At 41.2% G+C, this 23,370-nt stretch overlaps 1 protein-coding gene across 2 annotated transcripts; it reads right to left on the bottom strand.

The window, feature by feature from the left end:
• Positions 1-241: 241 nt before the first annotated feature.
• Positions 242-23,166, bottom strand: cpped1 (calcineurin-like phosphoesterase domain containing 1). 2 transcript variants are annotated; one of them, XM_028408476.1, is made up of 7 exons: positions 22,950-23,166; positions 20,345-20,563; positions 12,795-12,967; positions 12,430-12,555; positions 12,156-12,288; positions 2,612-2,880; positions 242-2,492 (listed from the first exon to the last, which is right to left on the bottom strand). In XM_028408476.1, the coding sequence occupies exons 1-6, from the start codon at positions 23,011-23,013 to the stop codon at positions 2,654-2,656; spliced, it is 942 nt and encodes a 313-aa protein (XP_028264277.1). In that variant the 5' UTR covers positions 23,014-23,166; the 3' UTR covers positions 242-2,492; positions 2,612-2,653. The 2 variants fall into 2 exon arrangements, with proteins under 2 accessions (XP_028264277.1, XP_028264276.1); XM_028408475.1 differs by having other exon boundaries at positions 242-2,880.
• Positions 23,167-23,370: the final 204 nt, after the last annotated feature.

Here is a 23,370-nt window from a genome sequence, read left to right on the forward strand (position 1 = left end):
CCAAGTAAAAACAAAGAGAACCTGAACCAGTCACAGTGCTGCCACATTTATAGTATACATCACAGAGAGAGTAAAACAATAATGATGATCTAAGTTTGAGCAATAACACTTTCAAGTGAAAAGCATACTAACAGAGTGGCCCTGGATGTTTACTCGATGATTAATTAAATGTTGTATTAAAAAAAAAGTCAGCCCAGATTAAAAATACCAGAAAACAAATGACCAAAGTGCCACCATCAGATAAAAATTCACATTTATTATAAAAACACGAGCAGTTGTCGAAGTCGTGAGGTGTTTAGTATGGTCATTCATTACAATTCAAGACAGTAACCAGTCAAAATGTGTGATGTCCCAGATCAAATGTGCTCGAAAATAAATTTGAACACACACACATAAGAAGATAAAGAACAATGTGACGGAGCTCGGCTTCCATGAGGACATAAAAATAGATAAGGACATAAGGTTCGCTCTCAGACAGGAAATGAAGGAGATGGACTGAGTCGTCTTTCACACATCACACTCATTATCTCTTCCTCTCAGACACCCCCACCTCCCTCCATCACATGCTGACTTTTTTTTTTTTTTTTTGGGGGGGGGGGGGGGTTACTGAGTGTGAAATGAGGTCAGCGATCGCGGCGCTGATGGAAAATCACCTACAGTACCCACCAGACCACGGACACACACACACAAGGGAAAGGGAGTACACTTTCTGTCCGACAGTTGCAGTCTCTCCCTGAGACACACACACACACAGATGTGTTGCTAAAGGGTTGCCATGACAACTCTCTTACGTTCCCAGTCGGTCACGGAGAGTGTGAGAGTCTGTGTGTGGAAAGTGTAATCGAGTAGAGTCATTTAGGGCTCACAGAGAAATTCATTTTGTAGCAGAAATGTCCATTTTAAAGACAATTTCAGGACTGTGAGCTCCCAAATTAGCCTGCAGCTAGCAGACTGTAATACTGTGAGTTTGTTTCTGCTCTGACTAAACAGCCAGGAAATACTGTCCTCCTCCTTCCAGTAATCACCATCGCATCACATCACTACCACTGTGCTCCATCAGTGTGACACCTCCATGATAATTACCCTTTACGTTTTATTTACTGAGCAGCTACTTGTGCGCAGCAAGAATCCGATATGTGTGCGGATCAGAGGTTTTTTAGGTGTGCTTTTAGCTCAAAGTGATGCATCATAAATTTCACTTTTATCTATGCTGCAATAACCGCGTAACTAGGAGGATATTGCAATCTGATGTAGTGCAGATTTTCATTAAATGAAACCTCTTTATTGATACATTCATGGTCCCATTCAATTTAGTTTGTAATTACTGATTCATCTAAGACATTTCTTCATTAGTGGTGAGGTTCACTGGGCTTTAAATTTCCTAAACACACCTAGTGTTAAAGTTTTTAATTTTATCAGATATCAGCCTCAGTGATCACTTTCATTCTCTAAACCCTCCGTCTGATCAGGGCAAGGGGTGACTTATTGTGGAGCTGCCACAGTGTATATGTAATGAAGGTCAGTGCTGACAAAGGGGGTTGCTCATGGCAATATTTATATCAAAATCTGCATCAGATTGCAAGGTTAATAAATTAAAATTAGATAGATCTCTCGAGTCAGCATACATCTGAAGATCGTCTAAAACAGTATGCTGATTGAACACACTCAGCTCAGGTCAGTCAAACAGTGTGTCATGCTAACATTAAGTGTACACACACAGACACTGTGGTACTGTGGACAGCTTGCATAGGGTGACCAACAAAGGCATTAGAACAAATACAATAGCTATGGTAGTTCAACAGTTTAAGATCATTAGCTTAATGTTCTCATTCCAATCTGAGAACATTAATGGATGGAGAGCCGAACTATGTGTTTAGATAAAATGTGTAAAAAAAGTACCCGGAACTACAGAAAGTGTCCCCACTAACTGCTTTAAATCAAGTTTCATTGTTCTAAGAGGTGGAATTGTCCTTTAACATTGAAAACTTTGGATTTGCTAAAAGCTACACAGACAACACCTGAAGTGTTCAGACAGGGGAAGCCAGGATGATGTAATGCTACTTCTAGTTTGAAAACACATTCAGTGTTCTCTGACATTATTTCCAATTTATTTAAGAAATAGTCCCAGAAAAATGTTTAATTTCTCATAACTTTATGATGTATGAATGGCATGGAGTCTGTTTTTTGTTGGTTCAGAATTCGCTGTGTAGTAAAGACCTCCTGTGGTCCTGCAACACCCGGAGGGGGTTAAATTACAGCAAACAATAATTTTACATAAAAACCGATCTGCCAGATGTTAGAGGTTGATTAGCTGTGGTCCTCCCCTGTTAGTCTATTACTAACTAACAGCCTATAGAATGCTGTGAATGATCAAGCAAGCAAGAATTTAACAAAGCTGTTTATATTTCTAAAATGATTTCCGCTGTGATGTCATCTAGAGACTCAATTCTGCCTCTGGAAGATCCTGAGATTGTCATTCTGGACCAAGAGATCTATAAGAAATATAGAGTGTGCATGATTTTAATATTCTTGAGTTGATTAATCCACTAATTTGCAGAAATTCTCCTCCAAAAAGCCTCAAAAGCTAAAATTAATCAACAGAATGCCCTGCCTTTGTGTTGATGATTCAAACAGTTTCCCATCGACCGCCCCTTCAGGGCTGCAGTAGTTTCCTCAGGTCCTCGTCTATGCCTCGCTCCTTCAGCTCTTCCAGGCTGTAGTAGCGATGGATGACATCGTCGGCAGTCACTACAACCACTCTGACCCCGTGAGTGTCGTCGCCCAGCTGGCAGCCGATGGCTGAGGTCACAACCATGTCTATGCCACCATGGGTGCCGCCAGCATTTCTGTGATAATGGCCGGAAAAAACAGCCTTCACCCCTGTGGAGAGGAGCGACAGACAGACAGTTAGAGAAAAAGATGCTGAACTTAATGCAGCAAAGATGAATAAATCCACTGATCTAAATTTAGATATTTCTATAAATAGCATGCAAACAGACACAGACACACACACACAAACACAATGTGTCTTCAAGGATTGTTATAGCAACTTTACAAATATGCAGCAAGTGACAGCATAAACTAAAGGTTAAGAAAAAGGAAACAGGAGGGATGAAATTAAAAAAGAGCTAGTGGCAGAAAAAAAAGACAGAAGAACTTTTTATATTTATCAAACATTCATTCAACCATCATTAGGATGGCTTCAAGTTTTCAATTTGAAACTCAATTACAAAAAAACATCAATATCATTATTTATGTTTTTTTGTAATGGTGAAGGTAAGTATTGGGGAGGCCTGAAATAACACACTAATGTTGGTGTTCAAAAACACTTGTGTATGTGACATTACTGCAGCATTTTTGGCAGAGAACATAAGCTGCTCTATTTCCTAACTGATTCCATGGGAAGTGTGGCTGCATGCAGCCTCATCTCCAGAGAGACACCCAGCCAAAAAAAAGAAGAAAATAAAATAAAATGAAAATTGGCAATAAAAAAAAAAGACAAGAAAGATCCGTCTAAAAAACAAAAACAGGTCTTATGTATCCACAGCTGATACGACTTCCATGTCAGCACCATGAAATTGCCCCTGAAATAACAAGCCTGCCATTCTGCATAATCAAACAGCAGCAGAATACAAATGTGACCTAAATTTATATTAATATTTAGAGCTCTGTGAGGACAGCAGGTCGCACATGCTGGACTTAAATTAAATAATTAATCCGCCATAGATGGAAATTGATGATTTAGGCTTGTAAAGTATGAGTGTATGCTTGGGCTAGATCTATATTTAATCAAAACCTGAGGCAGCACTGTGTGTGTCCAGCTTTCTGTGACCTGTAGTTATAACATTGTGTGGCCTGGAATATTAGCCTTTCATGTAACCTTGCCACTTCTCCAGGTGACTTGACCAACTGACTAACGTGTGTGTGTCCTTGATGTTGTTTCTAGCTGTGGGTCACAAGGCCACAAAGGGTCTCTATGCCTTTAGGCCAACACATGTGCTCATTATTTTGTGTGTGTTTGTGAGTGTGTTCTGTTGTGCAGCCAGTCCTTCAATATATATATTTTTACTTTACTTGATGATTTCACCTGATGACTCAGTTAAGCAATGCTGATAGTGGAAATGTTGGATTTGTTACAGCATCCACATGAGATGCTGCTACTTCTTCGTCACATCAGAGAGATGTGGCAGTGGGAGGAAGACGCTAAGACAGCAATAGTAAAGGAGTGATAGACAAGAATTAATCCTGTAAAAATAAAGATGAATAAACTGGCAGCAGAAAAAAAAGTCTTTTTGAAGGTGAGATGGTTTTTCTGAACTGTCTCTGAAACTCCCAAAGATACCATGCTTAATCATGCGCGCCAAATAAAACGCGTGGGAGTGTGCAAGTGTGCATATGTACACACGTGTAAATGCGTCTGAGTTCTGTCGCCATGTCTCTGATTATCCACATCCCACACACGCCGCACAACACCACCACACAGCAGCAGTGAGCTTCCCCCATATGTATGTGACATATTTGTGATGATTCAACGTTGATGCGTAGTTTAAAAAAGAAAATTAAGTTAAAAAATGCATTGCTAAGCTGCGTTTTTCAGAGAGTGGCGATAAATGTATAGACTTTCCACACTTAAAAACAGATTATTGTCAAATTCGGCCAATAAAAACGTGTCAACAGCATTTATGCTAAGCTAAACAACAAGCCCCTGAGGACTTCTTTGAAAGCTAACCATTAGCATGTCAGTAGACCATTGTCAGGTCTGAACTACCTGTCATACTGGCAAGATGCATCTAACATAACTAGCGAGTATCCAGCTGCTCCCAATAGTACCAAAAGTCCATCACACACACTACACTGTCCTTAATGGTCTACAGTGTGGCTGAAAATAGAAGTGGGCCGGCCTATTAGACATACTCACACTATCAGGTTGTTTCAGATTTCATAAGAACAACACAGCAAAGGTCAAGTGACCTCCGCTGACTAGAAATTATCTGACTGAGTCCCTATCAGAGCGGTGTCATTATGTGGTTTTAGAGATCAAACCACTCTGCTTGAGCTTTTGTTTACTAAAAAAAAAGGCTTTTTCAGAGGAAAAAAAGGACGGCCCGTCTGAGAAAGAAAAAGCATTTTCAATCACAAAAAGATTGTCTGTATGAATAAAAGATAAACAATAAAAAAAAAATAGAATAAAGATGTTGGGAGCGCTATTCTTTTTGTAATGCAGTCAGAAGATGAAGCTGACCTCTGAAATTGTCTGCCAGAAAAAGAATGGGCGAAGGCTGAGAGTGCCTGCACGAAACTGGAAAAAAATAAGACACAAAAGAAAAGGCAAGATGCAAGATAAGACCCCTGGTAACCACATGAGAAATGGGTGCTGGGTGTGACATGCATATTTATTTATTTGCAGCAGAAAGGAAAAATTAGTCAGGCTGACAATGTCAGGCTGTACCTAAGCTTTTTAATATCAGTGTCAAAACTTAGGTAGCTCCTGTCAGCCCAGTTCTACTTAAACAAGGGGGTCTGAGGATCTTTTTTAAGTAACATTAACAGCCGCCAGCAAGGAAGAGAAAGGTGTAAGTGCAAACATTTGAAGTAATGCTCTGAAAAAGGAACAAAATCCTGAGAGATGGTGAACTTCTATAGGCTGCTGTAAGCCACTGCTTTATCCAGGATAGTGACAGCTGGCCCCCTCCTGGGAGAACTCCCTTGATTTGACAGTGATGAAATACAATATAATACTGATTTCCCTTCCCTTCGCTCCAAAGAATCTCCTCTTGGGCATTGTTAACCAAAGTGTCTTACATTCAGGGTGGCCTGCTGAGCCTTAAACTCTTAACTGTGGTACTTTACAGCACTACTCTGCATACAGACTGCCAATACACCATGCTAAACCCATTCAACCATATATAGAATGGATCATATAAGCATGAAAAGTGTCTTGCTTTACCCACTAAGCTGTACACAGACAGGAGGCACGGTAAGTGTTTAGAGAGTGTTAAAAAGCAGCATCACACTCTCTGTAGGATTGTTAAGTCCAATTTCGCCCAGTTTTCCGTCTCTTCTCCATGCCTTGCTGCATTCTTCCCTTTCCCTTTTTTCTTGCTGAGTGGGTGCCCTCGCGAAAACATGCACTCTCTGTGCTGATAATTCTACGTCTTGTCTCCGTCCCTGCGGAAATCCCATTTACCCGTCAACCTTGAAACAGCGTTGGTTCCTTTGTGCTTTTCTTTGTGATAAAGACTCCCATGTGGGGACTGGCCTTTGCTTTGATAGACAGAGGTGGGGAGGGTGGAAAAGGAGGAAGGGAGGCAGCATGGTAGGGGGCGGTATTAGGAGCGCTCAGAAAATACCCAGAGTAAGCAGTCAGAGTGATGAAAACATATTGAATGCAAACGGGGGAAAATTACCCAGAGTCAAATTGAATTCTGGTCAGGGGTTGCAGAAAAATGCACCGACAGGAAAGTGGTGTTCCCTCCAGTGTGGTGTATATTATGATTCTGATGTGCTGCAATCATCTCAGCCACATTATACATAATTGGTAGATCTATATGAATATTCCAAAGCACCTCTCACTGTTTAAATGCAACTCTTTGCTGAAAGGAACAAAACAAGTAAAGGAGCATCCGTCTTCATCTAATTAGATTTGATGTTTGCAATCCTTCCTCCAATCTGCCTTCCTCTTCTTTCCTTTCTAACTTAACCACGATCGCCCTTTCATCTCGCGGTCACTGATATGAACTGCTTTGAAAGTGAATTTGCTAATTGAGAGACCGAGTTCCTGCTCTGCTGCTGATATCTATGAAATCCTATAGGAGAGTCATTTTCATTCAGACCTTTTCCTCCAGCTTTCTCTTCTGACACAATCTCCTAATGCAGTTCTGAACAAAGCTGTCATCTGCACATCTGTGAGAATGGGCTGCGTAGGAGGGAACATCCAACATCCAACATCCAACATCCAACGTGCGTGCTTGTACTGAAGGGCGGTTGTCATTAAAGTGCAGGTCTGGGAAATAATTCATCATGCAATGGTGGCTGTTGATAATTTGCATGACAGAGGGATACAAAATGATGTAGCGTGGTGAGGAATCTTGCAGCCCGGGTTCCTCATAAATCACTTTCAGCCATCAGTCACCATGAAGCATCCCCTTCCTGTGTCCTCCAGCTACAAACACAAAGCCAACTAGGAAATGAAAGTAGTCAGCATGTTGTCTATTCCTAAGAGTATGCATGACTTCTGCCCATTTGGTCCCCAACCTGGTAGCTAATCAACCTGAAGTTATGTTCCTTATGCTTCTTGGAGTATGACAAACAGTGAATGATGGTGCAGATGTGCCATCAGGGACTGTGGATAACCATTTATTAACGATAAGAAGAAAACTGGGAAGAATTTCTACATGGAACTACAATGAAAAGGAGAAGGAATGCTTCTTCATTCCACCTTTTCATATATATATATATATATATTAAACTGGCCTGGGTTTATCATGTTTTCATTCTGAATAACCCAGCGAGACATCCCCAACAACGCCCACCTTTGACTGCAGTGGCAGACAAAGACGAAGCACGAGAGCAAGAAACAGAAAAAGCAGAGACCTTATTCAGTCTCATCATTAAAACAATGGGGTTAAAGGCTTAACCACGGCCTCTTATCAAATCCCCAGTGGGTGATAAATGTGTCTTCGCTTTTGAACAGAGTAGAACTCTTGCTGATAAAGACAACCGGCGGCAAGAGAGCGAGAGAGTGAGAGACAGAGAGGGAAAGAAGGAGACACTATGCAGAGCGGCACACGGCTTATCTTTGCCTCTAATTACTTACTGTATGTACAACTCTACAGCCGCTGGCAATGTTGGAAATTTCAATGAATTTCTCAGCTGCACTCTTGTTTTGTGCTTTTTCTTTTCTTTTTTTAAATACGTAAACAGGGTTTGGAGGCGAACAAAGGCAGAAAGGAAGTGTGCATCTGTCTGTGCGTTCATTCGTCCTTGTTTGTACGTGTTACTGAATTTAGGATATAAACCTTGGAGAAAGAAGGAGGAGAGAGGGGCAAAGAAATCTAATTACAGTACTCCATCTATGAGGAGAGGAGAAGCTGAGAGCACTGCTGGGATTTCTGCTTCTCCACTTGCCTTTTGGAAAGCAGACGCCAGTCCCCAGCCATGTGAATTCAATCTTCTCTGAGGAGATTCTGTGCGTGTGTAAAAACCTGTTCTTTCTAAATTCAACATCCTCAAACAGCATGCAACCATGTCTTGTCTCCTCTACTCACAGTAAATAAATGCGGGCCGAGTTGTATTCATACACTGAAAAATTGGCCAAGGTAGGAGTGGGCAAGTGGAGAAGCCTGAGAGCGCATTACTTACTATGATTATGGGTATGACATTGACGAGTAAGCACAGAGGTACCCCATAACAAGAGTAAAGAACTTCCTCCGGGGTGTTTAGGGCTTTGTGCGATTGTTACCAACAAACTAATCTTACTGGGAGGTCTTCCACCAAGTAAAAGTAAACATAGTACAAACTGTACTTATTTATTTATGCATCGGAAACAGTCCAAAAATATTAAAGTCTAAAGTCTAATGTCATGATTTAACATAAACTAAATCACCGTAAAAATCACTCACCGTAGTAATTGCTTATGCAATTAAAAAGGGGATTGCACAATACTACCCTAGAGGGGGTCATCACAGAGACAGAGTATCATTAATAAGAGCTGGAATGCAGTCAACAGTTCCCAGAGTGGAGCTGCTCGCTCTGATGAGCCAGAAGAAGGCTAATTGGTATTGCACCTTTCCCATGTGCAGCTGTGCTGCTGAGATAAAATATAGATACTCACTGTAGAATTTATCACACGGGCAGACATGCGCCACTGCCTATAATTTATATGCAAAACGTACAGAAGTTGAGTACACACACACACAAACATGTACGCAATTACTCAAACAACTAACAGCACATGTATCCTATGAGATCCAAGAAGAAGGCAGGAAGAAAGAAATAGAAAAATACCTCTGCGAGGAAAAAAAATCAATTAAATGTATTTCTTTGTCTGCAGGGGTCTACACACTCTTTTTCCATCATATGTCAGTGGAATAGTGTGGGGGCTGCAGAAAACACAGAAGCAGCAATAACAGCTTGCTGAGCCAAACTTTCAGCTGCTGTATGTCAATTGACACCACAGAGAGAGAGAGAGAGAGAGAGAGAGAGACACCTCTGGAGTGGACAGGGAACCCAGTTCTTACAAAGGTTGATCTCCTGCCAAACAGAGTTTTGTGATCCTACTCCAAGGCTGCTTTCAGTAGCATAAAGAATTACTACACAAAAAATAAGGAAAGCTGTCCAATTTCACCTCTTAGCTGTTGCTAGACTGCTATTTTCCTATGTTCACATAAGAACCTTGAGGCAGCCAATGAAGCGGAACACCTTTATCAAATATCCCCGTTTTTGAACAATAGCTTTGTGCTACTGGATAAAAAAAACTTAGAGTTAGAGTATCATAAGGAGCTCTCCAGTACTTTTACCCAATAAAACGTGTAATACTTCAGCTGCTGATATAGCTACATTTGTCTTCCCTGCAAAATTATATGAGAGCCGGCTGCACGAACATAAGACAGAAACCTATCCTTGTCAACTGCATACTTAATGAAAATTTCAGAAGAAAAATGATGTTTGTGCTTTATATGCCAAAACCTTCCTTAGCTTAGTTGAATCATCCAGTGGAAAAGGCACAGGAAAGGAGGTGTGCATATCTCTGAGGTTAATGATGCTGCCATTTACTGTAATGACAGTAATGATCACCACAGTGTAAGAGCACATCTGGAGGCTTCAGATCACAGGGTGCAGTGATGAGGACAGACCAACAGGAGAGGCCAATGATGTGTAAGTAAAGGGGTGGGGGTGATCATGGATGATCATGGATGATCGTGGAGAGGAAACACAGGCCCTCAACACACAGACAAACAAAACACCTTCCCCTAGCTTCCCAACAAATAACTACTGTTGCGGAAATTGACCATTTTGCTTTAATCTTTCCTTTATGGTAACCAGAAAAAAGGACAAAGAAGAAGACAAATAAGATGGCAAAAGGAAGAAGATGACAACTAAGGACTGTGTGTACATCCTTTGATATAACATGAAAGCCAACGCACATCTAATGCCATCTCCCTGAGCTTGGGTAATATACGACAATATGCACAACAGTGTCCGGCAGAACACAATTAACCTGTCAATCTGCAGCAAATAAGTAGCAATTAATCATGATTAAGATTTTTTATTACTTGACAGCCATTTAAATAACATACTCTAGTCAGATGAAGTTCCTCTCTTGCCTCACTTGGTTTTTCCTCTAAAAGCCTGCAGTCACTCTTTTGGAATATTTGCACATTTTTCTACAGTTTATTCATTTTCCAGCTGACATGTTGAATAAAGAACGTAAGTCTTCTATTAGGTCATTTAAACAATATTGTCTCTTCAGTCACTGTATTATTTCCTACCCTGGCAGTGAACCTACATAATGATCTGGTGCAAATGCACACTAGCAGCTCCATCTTAAAACTGAAGCAGAGCGAGAGATGATCACAGTCAGTCTCTTTTACAAGCATGCCTCCAGGATAGACTGCAGTATATTCAGAGAATACAGATGTTACAGCATCAGTCACCAGTCACTTCTTGTAGGATATGAAGGAGAAAGGAGAAAGAGCATGAAAGTGAGGAGAGGGATCAGAGGAGGAGGCTCTATTATTCAGCAATAAGGGTCTGATTTCTTTGATAGAAGCTCCTTTTTTTGTCAAGTCATTCAATTATCGTGTTAAAGTGTACAGATGAATTATACTAACAACATAGCTGAGCTATTCTTTCATCATTTTATACAGAATTTCTCTTTTACTGCTCCCTCAGGATGACAAATCTGTGTAAAACATGTGGAGATGTAGTATGTTCTTACTGTAAAATCCATAAGATACAGCTTATTCCCGTTATGTAAAATACAGGACTCGGCAGAGAATATCATTATTAAAATATGAATACTCCTTCAATCACATCTGTTCTCTTGCTGTAATCAAATCATATCTAAATGTATGTGCGTGTAAACAAGAGAAAGTCATGTAGTGTTCTCAGATTTACAGCGAGCAGCAGCATGTCTGGCATCAATAATTAATGTCCATGTACATTTACTGTATATACAGGATGTATATATTTCATACAGGGCATGTCCTATGTATGTACTTTGAATTTATAATCTCTGACAGGGCATGTGTGAACAAGAGTGTGAACAAGAGAGGACCCTCTTCATAGAAGATGTTATGCATAAAGACAATCCCTGCATATAAAAAGCCTATATGTACTGCCATCTAAATGTTTTAACCAGAGCTCCCTTGGAATAGCAATCAAGTGTGAGAGAGACGGGTCATCAGCCCAAAACAGGCCAATATGGTTAAATACAGGCTGGAATAATGGAAGGATAATGAAATTAATACCATCTCTCATCAGTCTCCTTGATGCATATTAAGAAGTATAGCACGTGTGCAATGAGAGGTGCTGTCAATCAGTAGTGCTGAACCCCCTGAATAAGCCACATAAATACTGTATGTTAATGCCTTCTCAAGAATTCACTGTCCTTGTAAAAGTTTCCTTGATACAGATAATAGAATTATTCTTCTTAGAGGAGGTGTTTATTGATTAATTAAATTAATGCAGTATTGTGTGTGTGTGCCAAGAAGTCCTCCTGTGCTCCTGGATAATGGTATAGTAATCCTTTTGGCTGGGATCTTAGCTGTGCTTCAGTTAGATATGCTGGAGATGAACCGGTTTAACAGGAAAATGAACAAAGACGCATTAAGACAGAAACTTAAGAAACTTAAGACCACTTCACAGTGGCCTAAATCCAGCAGCATGAAAATACTGCTAAAAATTCTGAGCCCTGGGAGAGGCAGCTGGCTGACTCCAAAAACAATAAACTTTGATTTATCTCCTCTGTGGCTTCTAATTGTTGCCAAACACAAACTAAACTGGCCTAAAAAGACAAAGTGGTTTCTAAATAATATTCCATGTTAAAGTGCCCTTGAGCAAAACACTGGACAAACACTTTAACTGCAAGTTTGTCCACACACAGTAACATGAAAAAATATAATACTGTAATTTATCTTTTCCTGCTCTCTTACCTGCCTTCTTGAACCTATCCATCAGGTCTTGCCTCACTGTCCTTTGGAGGCTGAAGTAGGTGTCCTCTTCATCGAGATTCTTTACATAAAGAGGAATGTGCTGGAATATCAGGATGTGTTTGGGTTTGGGTCCCTGAACAGAGGCAGATGAACAGGAGAGAACATTACTATCTCAAGATGAGATTACAATGCTGCATCCCCTGGGTACTGGCAGCAGCAAAGGAAGGCATCTCATACACATCAGACTCGAGTGATGTCACCGATGCCATCCTACCGTTGAAGAGGAGGCCCTGCTCAGCTGCGCCTCCAGCCAGATCTCCTGAGCCTCCTTCAGCTCAGGGCAGGCTGAGGAGTCGAAGTACAACTGAGAGTTAAGAACCAGGCAGAGAACTCCACCCACCTGGGAAAGCAAGAGAGCAGGAAACACAGAGAAAAGTGGTTTTACTACTACATTTTCTGCTATCCACATGCCTTATTTGCCTAAGATTTTTAATTAAATTACATGTCATCACTTGCTAATAAGAGCTAATCACCTGAAGGGTGTACTAATAAATGTAGAAGTAATGAATGTATGACGATTTTAATAAGCCAGCAATTCTACAGGCTATGATATTAGTCCAGTATTAGGTGTTCGCTTACCCAGAAGCTGAAATAGTCATCACCCCAATTTCTGCAATACTGTTCCACAGTGTTTACAGTTGGGACCTGATCCAGGTCATGGTTCCCACTTACAAATACCAGTGGGATGGAGGGATCTGTCCCTTTTAAGGCCGCCTTCAGGTCACGCTCCTGGGCTTCTCTGAATTGTGAGTCTGGAAGAGAAAAGAGATTTTAAAGACAGCGCAATGTAATTCTCAGCAACATAAAGGTATCAATATAACACAATATTGATTTGGAACTGAAAACCAGATGTCTAATTATAGTAACGTGCGGTGAAGATAAATAATTATTTAATGTTGAAATCTGTCAGATTGAGAGTATGGAGGATACTACAGGGGAGAGTTGGCTAAAGGAAGGGGGATTATCTGGATGATGATGACAGCTCAGCGTATGATCAATGCTCTGTACAGCTCGACTTCATATCACCATGGTTACTGACATGATGAGTACCACTTCTGGTGGGATACTCTCGGTCTGCACAGCAAAAGACAACCTTGCAGGGCACAGCTGCGTGGAACACTAGGCATATTCAGTGGTGCACGATACGCAGGGCTATTTGCACAATGTTGGCAATTGTTTGCTAAAATCCGGCACACTACGATATCATGAATGGAGTTTACAAAGAGGAGTAGCATGCAAAAATGAGTGTGTTTTGATTTAAATGAATTCAGTTCCAGTGTGGGTAAAGGGCAGAGAATGGGTGAGACTCAAATCTATTAATAATTTATATAAAACAACCTATCAGCCTCTGCTCGTAAGTTATTCCATTTTCTCCCCTTCTCTCTTATTTCTTTTCCCTTTTTACTCATCTGAGTAATTATTTTACTGGCCTACTTTTGGAGCAAACGTTTCCTTGGATGTTTGGATAGGGATCATTACATAAGAGCCTTTTTTCTTGACAGAACATCTTGTGACAGAGGAAGAAAATATAGAGTTTAAAAAGCATGCAGATAGACAGTAAAGCATTGTTTTCAACTGTCGCTCTTCCACAATTAAGTTGCCTGTCAGAAATCAAGCTGCCAATACACCAGTAAAAACACTTGCTCAAATACAGAGAGACAAACTAAGATGGTTTTTGTAATGCAAAACAGTCTCTGCATTTGAAATCATGTTACAGGAGCAACTGCATCCGATATTTTCATTTCATGACACATGCAGACACAATAAAATGTTTATAGATCATCAGTAGCAGTCAACAATCTCATGAAGTGTGGCACCTGATTAGTTGACCCAATGTAGGCTGATGACAGCTGAGGGTAAATCTCAATGAATAGTTGAGCTGCCGGTACGGCTCTAGCTCCAAATCTCTATTAGAATATGTTCTATTGAGCTATAGAACATGTGCAAAAACTACAGGGATGTCAAAAGAAGTGATACTTTGGTACAAAGATACTACACGAAAGGCAGAGCTGGCAGGACACAAACAAATCAATCACCCCAATATGTTTGGCTTAATGTATCCTAAGTCAGTTTCACACCAAAACAAAGTGTTTGTTTTATTTATAGTTGTATTGGCATTAGACCACAGTGGATATCATTGATTTATTTATCCTATTTTATGAAAAGTAGACTAAACTGCAGACATCACAACAGACTTTTTGGCACTTCATAAAACAAAAAGGACAAATTAATTTTTGTTACGCCTAAATCAAGTTATTTCAGTTATGAATTCACAGTGTACCAATCCATTATCAATAACAAGGTAAGTGGGCTGAGCAATGTGTTCTACTGGATGATGCATATAGAGCAATTCCAGAAAAACCTAACACTTGCTTTGTTGTGTGGGGAGGTGACAGCTGAAGCAGAATCCTGATGAAAAAGATGACAGCTGAAGCTACAACAATACAGATTCATTATTCTGCAATCACAATATTTGACCGCCGTCACGGTCACAAACAAACAATGGCAGCCTCACTAATGAAGCTGGGATGGAGAATAAGGGTCAGTAGGGGTTGTCATTTAAATTGCTGAGACAATTGTTGCAGCTGGTTGCTCTCAGCTAACCCTGCTGGTAAAGACAAATTGATTTATGGCCATCTACTCACAGTTTATATTTGTGTATGGTTAGAATTCTTCAGCATTCAACCACCGTAGCTATGAAAATCTGGACAGATGAGTGAATGATGAAGCTCTCTACCCTCTTTTGAACACTATCAATATAACCCTTTAGCAAAGCACCTGACCTTGTCATTTGCTTCACTGGAGGAGCATGGAGGCTAAGAACATGCTTGAGATCACCCAAGTGTGCATGTGGGTATGTGTTGCTACAGCTAGCTTTCACACTAGAGTGTGCCGCAATACACCTGGTCCGGACCTACGTCTGCCTCTTGTGAATGGGTTTAAACCGTTGTTCCCAGCTGCATGATGCATTGTTCACTCGTCATAAACATGCTGAACTTAATGCCACAGATTAACAACTGCCCTAAGTGACTGTGAATCAGAGCGAGGCTAAACAAAAGCATATAGCCTCACTTAACTTACTGTAGAGATAAATAAATGTGAACAAATAGCACAAATGGCGGGAGGGATGCTGTGCTGCCTTCTGCTTCCTCACACCACCAGCTGCCTGCCCTCATCTACAACCATCTGCTAACATGGCATAACCACGAATCAACCATGGATCTGTACCTCACAACTCATATCGAACTTCAACCAAACTTCACCTGCATTAAAGGCACCAATGAGAACAGCCACAGCATCCGTCTTCCTCCTGCTTATTCACTGTAAACCTGCATTCCTATCGTGTTCACTTACCTTTCAACCTGGTTAACAGCCACACATTTTTTCACTGTCAATTGTGTTTCACAGGGAGAAAAATGCAGACGAGAAAAAAATGGGTTTTTGTGATGTGAACATATTCCGCTGAAAAAAAAAATATTTCAAAGAAGCATATTTCATAACAAGTACGATTTTTCATGTGGGAGAAATAACAGGGAATCCCAAGGATCTTTTCCATCTTTTCTTCTGCTGGATTAACAATACATATTGTATGCACAGAGTATACTATACGCAAATAAAAACACACACTGCACTGCGCTCTCTCTGGGGCTCTGACTGAAAGACTTTGCTCATTTAATGAGATTGCAACACTGATTCTCGAAACCCTGACAGGAGGCTTTGGCAGGTTCTAGTTGAGCCTGTCCAACACTGTAAGCACTTTTCTCAATTTCTCTAAAAGACTGCACAGCGGACTCAAGTGCGTGGGGTCTTGCTGTCGCATACATTTCCTGCACTTAAACAACTGCATTTTCAACGTGTGGGGACCTCTATATTTGTGAATAACTCAGGCGTGTGCTGTCAGCTTGTGCTGATATGGCACGGGTCTACAGTTGATGACAAGGTTTGAGCAGAAAGGAAGTCATTAAATGGATGCTACAGCCATTCACACACCCTTCATGAGTGAAAGAAATTCAAGTGAGTTTCTGACATGAACTATAACATTTCTCATTTTGAATAGATGTGAAATATTGCTAGCTCTTCATTATGCATTTATTGTGGTAGTCTAAATGTATATTATGACCAAATTATAATTTCTTCAAGAGGAACATACAAAGAACCTTGTGCCGCTCTTCCTTTGTTGCCATATCTTCACCTAAAGTCAAGTAACAAATGCCTGCAGCCTTTATTCTCTTGGACAGAGGCTAAATGTGAGTGTTGGCACAGCATGACGAACTAGATAACCAAAGACTGGATTCCAGACTGAATGCAGAGCAAGAGGTCAACTGTTAACTGAACTGAGAAGCTCTTCTGAAAGGCCACAATCACACACCAGAACTGTTCATGTGCGACAGATCGTTGTTGCCCTTGCTGTTCTGTCCAAGCAAGTCTTGAGATCCTAGAAAATCAACAGGATGTCTGGACTACAACTCACAAAAGTGGCACCTAATTTTGACACAGTCAGACGACACAACACCTTCTTGCAGTCAGGAGGCTGCTGTTATGTTTTCTCGAGCCTACTATGTATAGTTCAAAGACCCCTGACTGTAGAGTAAAGCCAGGCAGCAGGCTTGACACCTAAGGACACAAATTCATGTCAGCATCTCCTTGGACATTCACAGCAACTATGAATTGGACCTAAGAGGATCTTTCCACACTGACATTTGAACCATGTATCTCCTGAGTCTCTACAAAACAAAGACATATTTATAAACTTCTGCACTCCTAGTAGTTCCAAAACCCCCAAAGAAACCTATTAACAGCCCTTCAAGCTACCATTTGGTAAACACACATAAGACCTTGCTCTCCCACCTCCAGAAACAAATCCAAAATGCTTCCACGTGTCCAAAAAACAAATTCTCCAAAGGCAGTCTTTCCTCCAAACTCTCCTCTGCTCCCAACCCTCACTGAGAGCCCCATTATATCTCCCTTCACTGGTAATTAAAGAGGTTTCCCCAGCTACAGTGAGGGGACAGCCAATTCCCAAGGTAACCTCTCTGTCACCTTTGTGAGTTTTTACACATGCGGCACACATGTGGATACACACACATACTTAAACTCTTCTCCCTGCTGTATAATGCGTAACATCCCTCAAGGACCCCCAGAGACACAGCTTGAATCCTTTGTAGTGCTCATTAGGAGAGTGTCAAGTCCAGCGTGTTTCTCTAATCTAATCAGCTCTCTATCGCGCTCTTTCCCTATCCACCACCGCCACCTCATCCCTCTGCCGCCGCCTCCCCCTCCCTGCTCTTTATCCTCTTCATTTGTCAGCTTTGAAAGTAAGTGAAGGAAAGACACAAGAAAGTGAAAGCGAGGGAGGGAAAGGAATAGATAGGAAGAAAAAGACTGAAGGAACTCCTTGACATGAGAAAGCATCTCTTGGGGGTTAGCTTGGATTGAAGTGGATATGGGGAACTTTGACTAAACATTCAGTAAAGATCTGGATGACGAACGCCTGTCAATAATGTTTGACATCTGATTGCTGTTTCTAGTGGACCACTGTTATGGGATGCACATGAGCGCCTTTAAGTCCATCAGGGTTTCTTTCTGTGCGCTTCTGATCACCAACAAGTCTTTGATATGGAAGAGAAGATATAAAATGAAGTCATCACAACAGTTTCCTGCCTTTTAATCTACATGTAAAGCCCAAAGTGGTTAGTGACACACACAATGACCTGATCGTTTTTTTTACCAATAACAATTAAAAGCACAAAGAGAACCTTTGCTTCTGCGGCACAAGATTTAATTCACATAGATGCTTCAAATAGATTCATCAGAGGCAGGAATAAATTAGTGTGTTTGTGCATGGTGTCAGACTTGCAAATGAAGGTTGGCAAAATAAGGTATGAGGCACGTGACCGCAGCTGTTTACTAAAGAGAACAGACAGATGATAAAGGAAAGAGACAGAAAGGAAAAGAGAATGTGAGAGTAATGGAGAGGAGAGATTGAGGGTGAAATCCGTGGGAACAGGAATATAGTTGCCAATTTCCTGTCGCCGACAGGCAGCAGTGTTGACAATGCCGGTTGACAGCCAGCTTCCCCTGGCCGCCACCCATTCATTCTGTATTGTAAATAAACAGTTTAAGGGGAAATGTCAGCCGAGAGACAGAAGAAGCAGCTCCAGCTATAATATCTCCTCCCCACCGATGCAGCAGCCTAGTTGCCAGGCAAGTGACGGACGTGGCAAGTAATGAGGATGGCACACACAACCTGCTCTGCTGGGGATGACAGTAACGAAGGCTGACGCCGCAGCGTTTAAAGGTCCTCAAGGCCTTGGGGTTTATACCCCATGCTTACACTATCTACTGCCCCTCTGCATGTGAAATGGATCTTCTTCTGACCTCTAAATGCGAGGGATCAGAGGGAGACAGGGACGGCGTGGTGGAAAATGGATGGCGGGCATATTTTGGTATAAACGGTGTACTCATGGAGATGATAGGGAAAAGCAGAGCCAGTGGTATTCATATTATGGCTGTGCAGCCACAATTGGTGGTCATTATGACCCAAGAGAAAAAGAGGAAAGCACGAGTTGCACTGTGACTAAGCCAAGCCAAATCTGTGTTGAATATGAATAGTTCGCCTAGAGTTAAATTTTAGAAACAGGAAGCCAAGGACGTTTTACAGACGACATACTGCAATACGTATTACCAACTATTCTATTTCTGTTTAATATTGTCCCCAGTCCTCAGGATCAAGCTCATAGAAACTTTCATCACAATCTAATTAAACATGTCAACAGAGCACTGAGAGCGAGGACATGCAGAGATGGAGAGCGACAGGTTTGCCTGCTGACTTCTTTTCTTCTTTCTGTGCCCATTCCTTGAGGCCAGTCAGCCAGGCAGGCACCTCATGCTAGCTCTGTAATTGTCATGCAAAGGAAGTTTGCACTAGTTGGTGGCTTGCAGCTCTTTTCGCTGAACATTAACTCTGCAGTGGGTCTTTCCAGCCAGTTTCTTTTAGCCGGTTATAAAATCAAGAAACACACCACTGTCGCTCTTTTCAGTTCATTTTTAAATAAAAGATTCCTGCTATAAACACACTTGTTTGTATTTATAGGTTATTACAGGTAAATTAATAGTAATAATAATTTAGTAACTGTTATTACTGAACCAAACAAAGTGGCTCAATACCAGCAGGAATGAACAGTTTTTGTTTACACATCCATTTGTGGAGGTAACAAGTTATTTTCAAACCCAGTTCTATGCAGTCGATCTATTTATCTGGCTGAACAGTGAAAGCATCTGGTGTTTTGTGGGAAACCAGCTGCCACTGTGACAAAACAAGTTGGCTTGCTGTCCTGGTTCCGCAACATCTAACATGTCTTCTGTAACTCCTTGATGGATGAAAACAGCATACCCAACTGATGGCTATTATTTACAAATGATGCTATAGAATGGAAATATCTCTTACTCACCATCAGCAAGTAGGCAAAAAAACCCACTAAATCTTGCCTTCCTGCAAACAGCTTGAAGGCAACCAGGTGCTTTTACAGATAAATACTGCAAGCTGTCACAGGGGGGGCTGATGTTTACAAACTAGACTTTATGAACTGGGCAGACAACTAACTTTTTTGCCTGCCAGCTCCAGCTACAGCAGCTCCCCCCCAAAAAAACACAGCAGCAGCTGTCTTTGTATAGATTTTTAGCATTGGACAAGAATTTAAAGTATGTCTGGTCTGATCAATAGCTGAAATCTTCATCAGCATTAGCCTGGGAAGAGCCAGAAGCCCTCAGCTTTTCATAGATAAATATTAGCTGCAGTCATCTGGGAAAACGTTGTTTACACTCTTTGGCTTGGAAACAGAGAAGGCTAATGTTCAAACCTACCTCAGTGAGGGATATGCTGAGGCTGAGCCATTCCAAGGCTGATGTTCTTCACAGAGTGCATTAATTAGATTAGAACTATTTCACAGGGCAGCTGAGAATACATTAATCAATATATATACATACCCGCCATATTCCATTCTGTTTAAAGACTGATGAATGTCAGACATCTCTCTCTGCTTCTACTAATAACATATCTTAAAAGCTGCAGCAGTGGACACAGACAGAAAGAGCAGTATGAGGTCTATGTCTGTGTTTTCCATGCCTACCTGGCATAGCGTGGACCAGGTCCCCACAAAGCACCATGAACTTTGGTCTTGGTCTGAGCTGGTTTACGGCCTCCACGGTCAGTTTAGTGAGCTCAACTTCCTCATCCCATTCATCACCGCCGCCATCACAGTCGCCAATCCTCCAGGCCTTCATCAGTCCAAGCTGGGGGTCTGCAGCTTGGATGAAGCAAAATGGTCCAGTCCATTCACGTTCTGTATCTAGAACAAGATCGGAGACAAAGGTTATCCACAAAAAAAAAAATCACAATTTTAGCTACTTTTGAGATAATTGTTTTTGTGCAGTGCAATGTGGCCAAATATCTGCTGGACATGTAAAAAGCCAACTTTGTCTCTTTACACTGCCCTCTGGTGACTCAAGAATATATAATCTGCTAACCTTTTGATTTATTTGCTGGGTATTAAGTGATATTATGGAAGACTTTAAACAAGGTACGCAGTAATAAGCATAAACATAAAAGCTTTCTGGATTAGGTGCCATCAGAGCATTAGTCATTTAGTGGTGTAAGGCCTGCTGTGAAATCTTCATGTACAAACCTCATCATCATATTCATTCTTGGAATCGGCACAACACTTGATGATTTAGAACTGGAAGCTAAGGATCAGAGAGGGGGGGGGGGGGGGGGGGGGGGGAGATGTACACGCTCGCTCCATGAGTAACCAGTGCTAAATAATTAACAAAGCGCTACATGTTGGAGAATGAACGGCAAAGAACAAGTGTTTTACATAATCCTGATATTATGCAACAGTAGGTCCTGACAATCTAATTATTCTCAAATATTCATTAACAAAGGCAAACAGGCTGCTTTTCCATGTAAAGAACAGAGGCACACACTCAATGTAGCCTGACTGATGGTAATGACAAGGTACGACATGGAGGACACGAGAGAAAGCCCAGCAAAGTGATATGGAAATGGAGTGTCATTATTGCTTGGAAATGGACAGATGCTAGGAGCAGGTGTAAACAACAGCTTTCTACACCGCTCATTTAGTTTCCGGAAGATGTGAAAGCCGTGCCACTGTAGTTATGCACTGCCGTCACCGTGGAGAGTCCGCATCTGCATTCTGCACAAATCCCCTCACTCACACTCAGCAGGGGCTAGTAGCTGTTCAGCATCCTCTGTGTTTAACATGCTCTTCATGTATCTGTCTCCCAAATGAGTTTATGATAATTCTCTTCTCCAGAGAAACTTGAGCAAAGATAGGAAAAGAAAGGACGACAGAGTGTCTTGCTCCTGGGAACAAGAGGAGTAACAGCTTAACAATGATCCCCTCAGTGTAACTGACATTTATGAAACCATGAGGGGAACACATTTTACTTTTATGATTATCATCATCATCACTTCAACCAAATTACTTTAGAATGCCTTCAGTCCAAACTAGCCCTGCCTTGATCTTACCGTATGACTACACAGTGGCGACTGCTGATGAATTTTGAGTTTTACCACACGACAGGATCAGTGCAGTTAAGTTTCCTGCAGTCCAAATTTTATCACAGCAGTAAAAAATCTCTGAATATAAGAACATTCTTATTTAACATTCATCTCCTAACATAGACACCCCATTAATAAGATCCACTCTTCTTTGCAAAGGAATATGTGCAAATCCAGCAAATGTGCTTATATACATGAACATGCATGTTAGTGTCTCACAGTCTGTAGGTTTCTGTCACACTGAACGACAAGACAAGAATGGTGACTTGAAACAGCACTCCAATTTCTCAGATGCTGGTCTTAATACAAAACATTCTTCTCTTTCAATTTTTTAAGATGAATGTTCAAGTGGGTTTGCTTTTAAGGCAATTAATAGAGCAGTGAGGATTTCAATTTCATGAGTTCACTTATACTCAAGGCTTTCCAGTAGGAGGTGCTAATAAACTAATCAGACTTGAGGGGTAGAGACTGATGAACACATACAGTGCTGCTAGAAAGTGTGTGAACCCTGGATTATTTCCTGTATAAATAAATTAAACAGTGAAACATTTCAGTTTTATTTGTTTGATTGCCTTCTCTCTCTCTCTCTCCTTTTTTATTTTACTTTCAGGACAGTTCATAGTTCACAAACTTTTGAGCAGCACAGTAGTATTGACAACTGTACTGTGATGTGTAAAAAGTCACTTTGATAACTAGTGACTTTGTCAAGTAAGGTTAGTTGTAAAACTTTACGTGTCACGCCAGATTTGTGAGTGTAAAGTTGTGTTTACGTCACACAGAGAAGTAGATAAGTTATAGAAAGTATTGCATATGCACCTCACAGTTTGTGCAGCGCTTCCGAAACACCCACAACAAAGCAGTTACTACTTTACTCACTGCTTTGGTTTGACGTACTGCTAAAACAGGGAACAACACTGCCTACTCATAGTTGTGTAAATACAGGCTAACAAGCTAGCCACCCTATGCTATGGGTGGCAGGGACGAACCGTTTATGAGGACAAAGCTTCACAAAGTCCCTTAAGTGTTACACCAGCAGACAGTAACAACAACGTCTGTTGCTGACAACTTTGACAGCGTTGGGTAATGATTTTTTTTTTGCCTCTACGTTTGCTAGCCGGCGAGGCTAAAGAAGCTAACAGTAAACAGTAGTTTACCTTCAGTCAGTCCGCTGAATGTGCGATGTGTCGCCCTGAGAAAAATGTCCTTACTTTCAGCCATAGCATTCACCGTGGTTCGAGCAAACTAAATGCGTGACTTGTAAGCCTGCTGACGTGCTACCGAGTGGGATTGTTGTGTTACTGCTCTCTCGCTCCAGCTGTCACTCCGGCTAGCTCAGGATCTAAACTATCGGTGATCGACTATACAGCCTGTCTGCACCGGCCACCACCTGTACATCCAAAGTCTCTCTCTCTCTCTCACACACACACTTAGCGATTAGCCAAAGAATATTAGACTATTCCACTGTTAAACTATTTACCAGAATGTTCACTGGAAAGCCAAGGGTGTTAAAAATAAGGTATGATAAAATAAATAAACAAAATAAATGAACACATTTATTTTCCATACTGATCAGAA

Source organism: Parambassis ranga, chromosome 6 (assembly GCF_900634625.1).
Source record: "Parambassis ranga chromosome 6, fParRan2.1, whole genome shotgun sequence".
NCBI classification, from domain to species: Eukaryota; Metazoa; Chordata; class Actinopteri; family Ambassidae; genus Parambassis; species Parambassis ranga.

Coding starts and splice junctions, on each gene's coding strand:
- cpped1 (XM_028408476.1), bottom strand. CDS start 23,013: ATGGCTGAAAGTAAGGACATTTTTCTCAGGGCGACACATCGCACATTC. Junction 20,564..22,949: donor ATTCAGCGGACTGACTGAAG/GTAAACTACTGT, acceptor ATCTTGTTCTAG/ATACAGAACGTGAATGGACT. Junction 12,968..20,344: donor CCTGGTCCACGCTATGCCAG/GTAGGCATGGAA, acceptor TTTCTCTTCCAG/ACTCACAATTCAGAGAAGCC.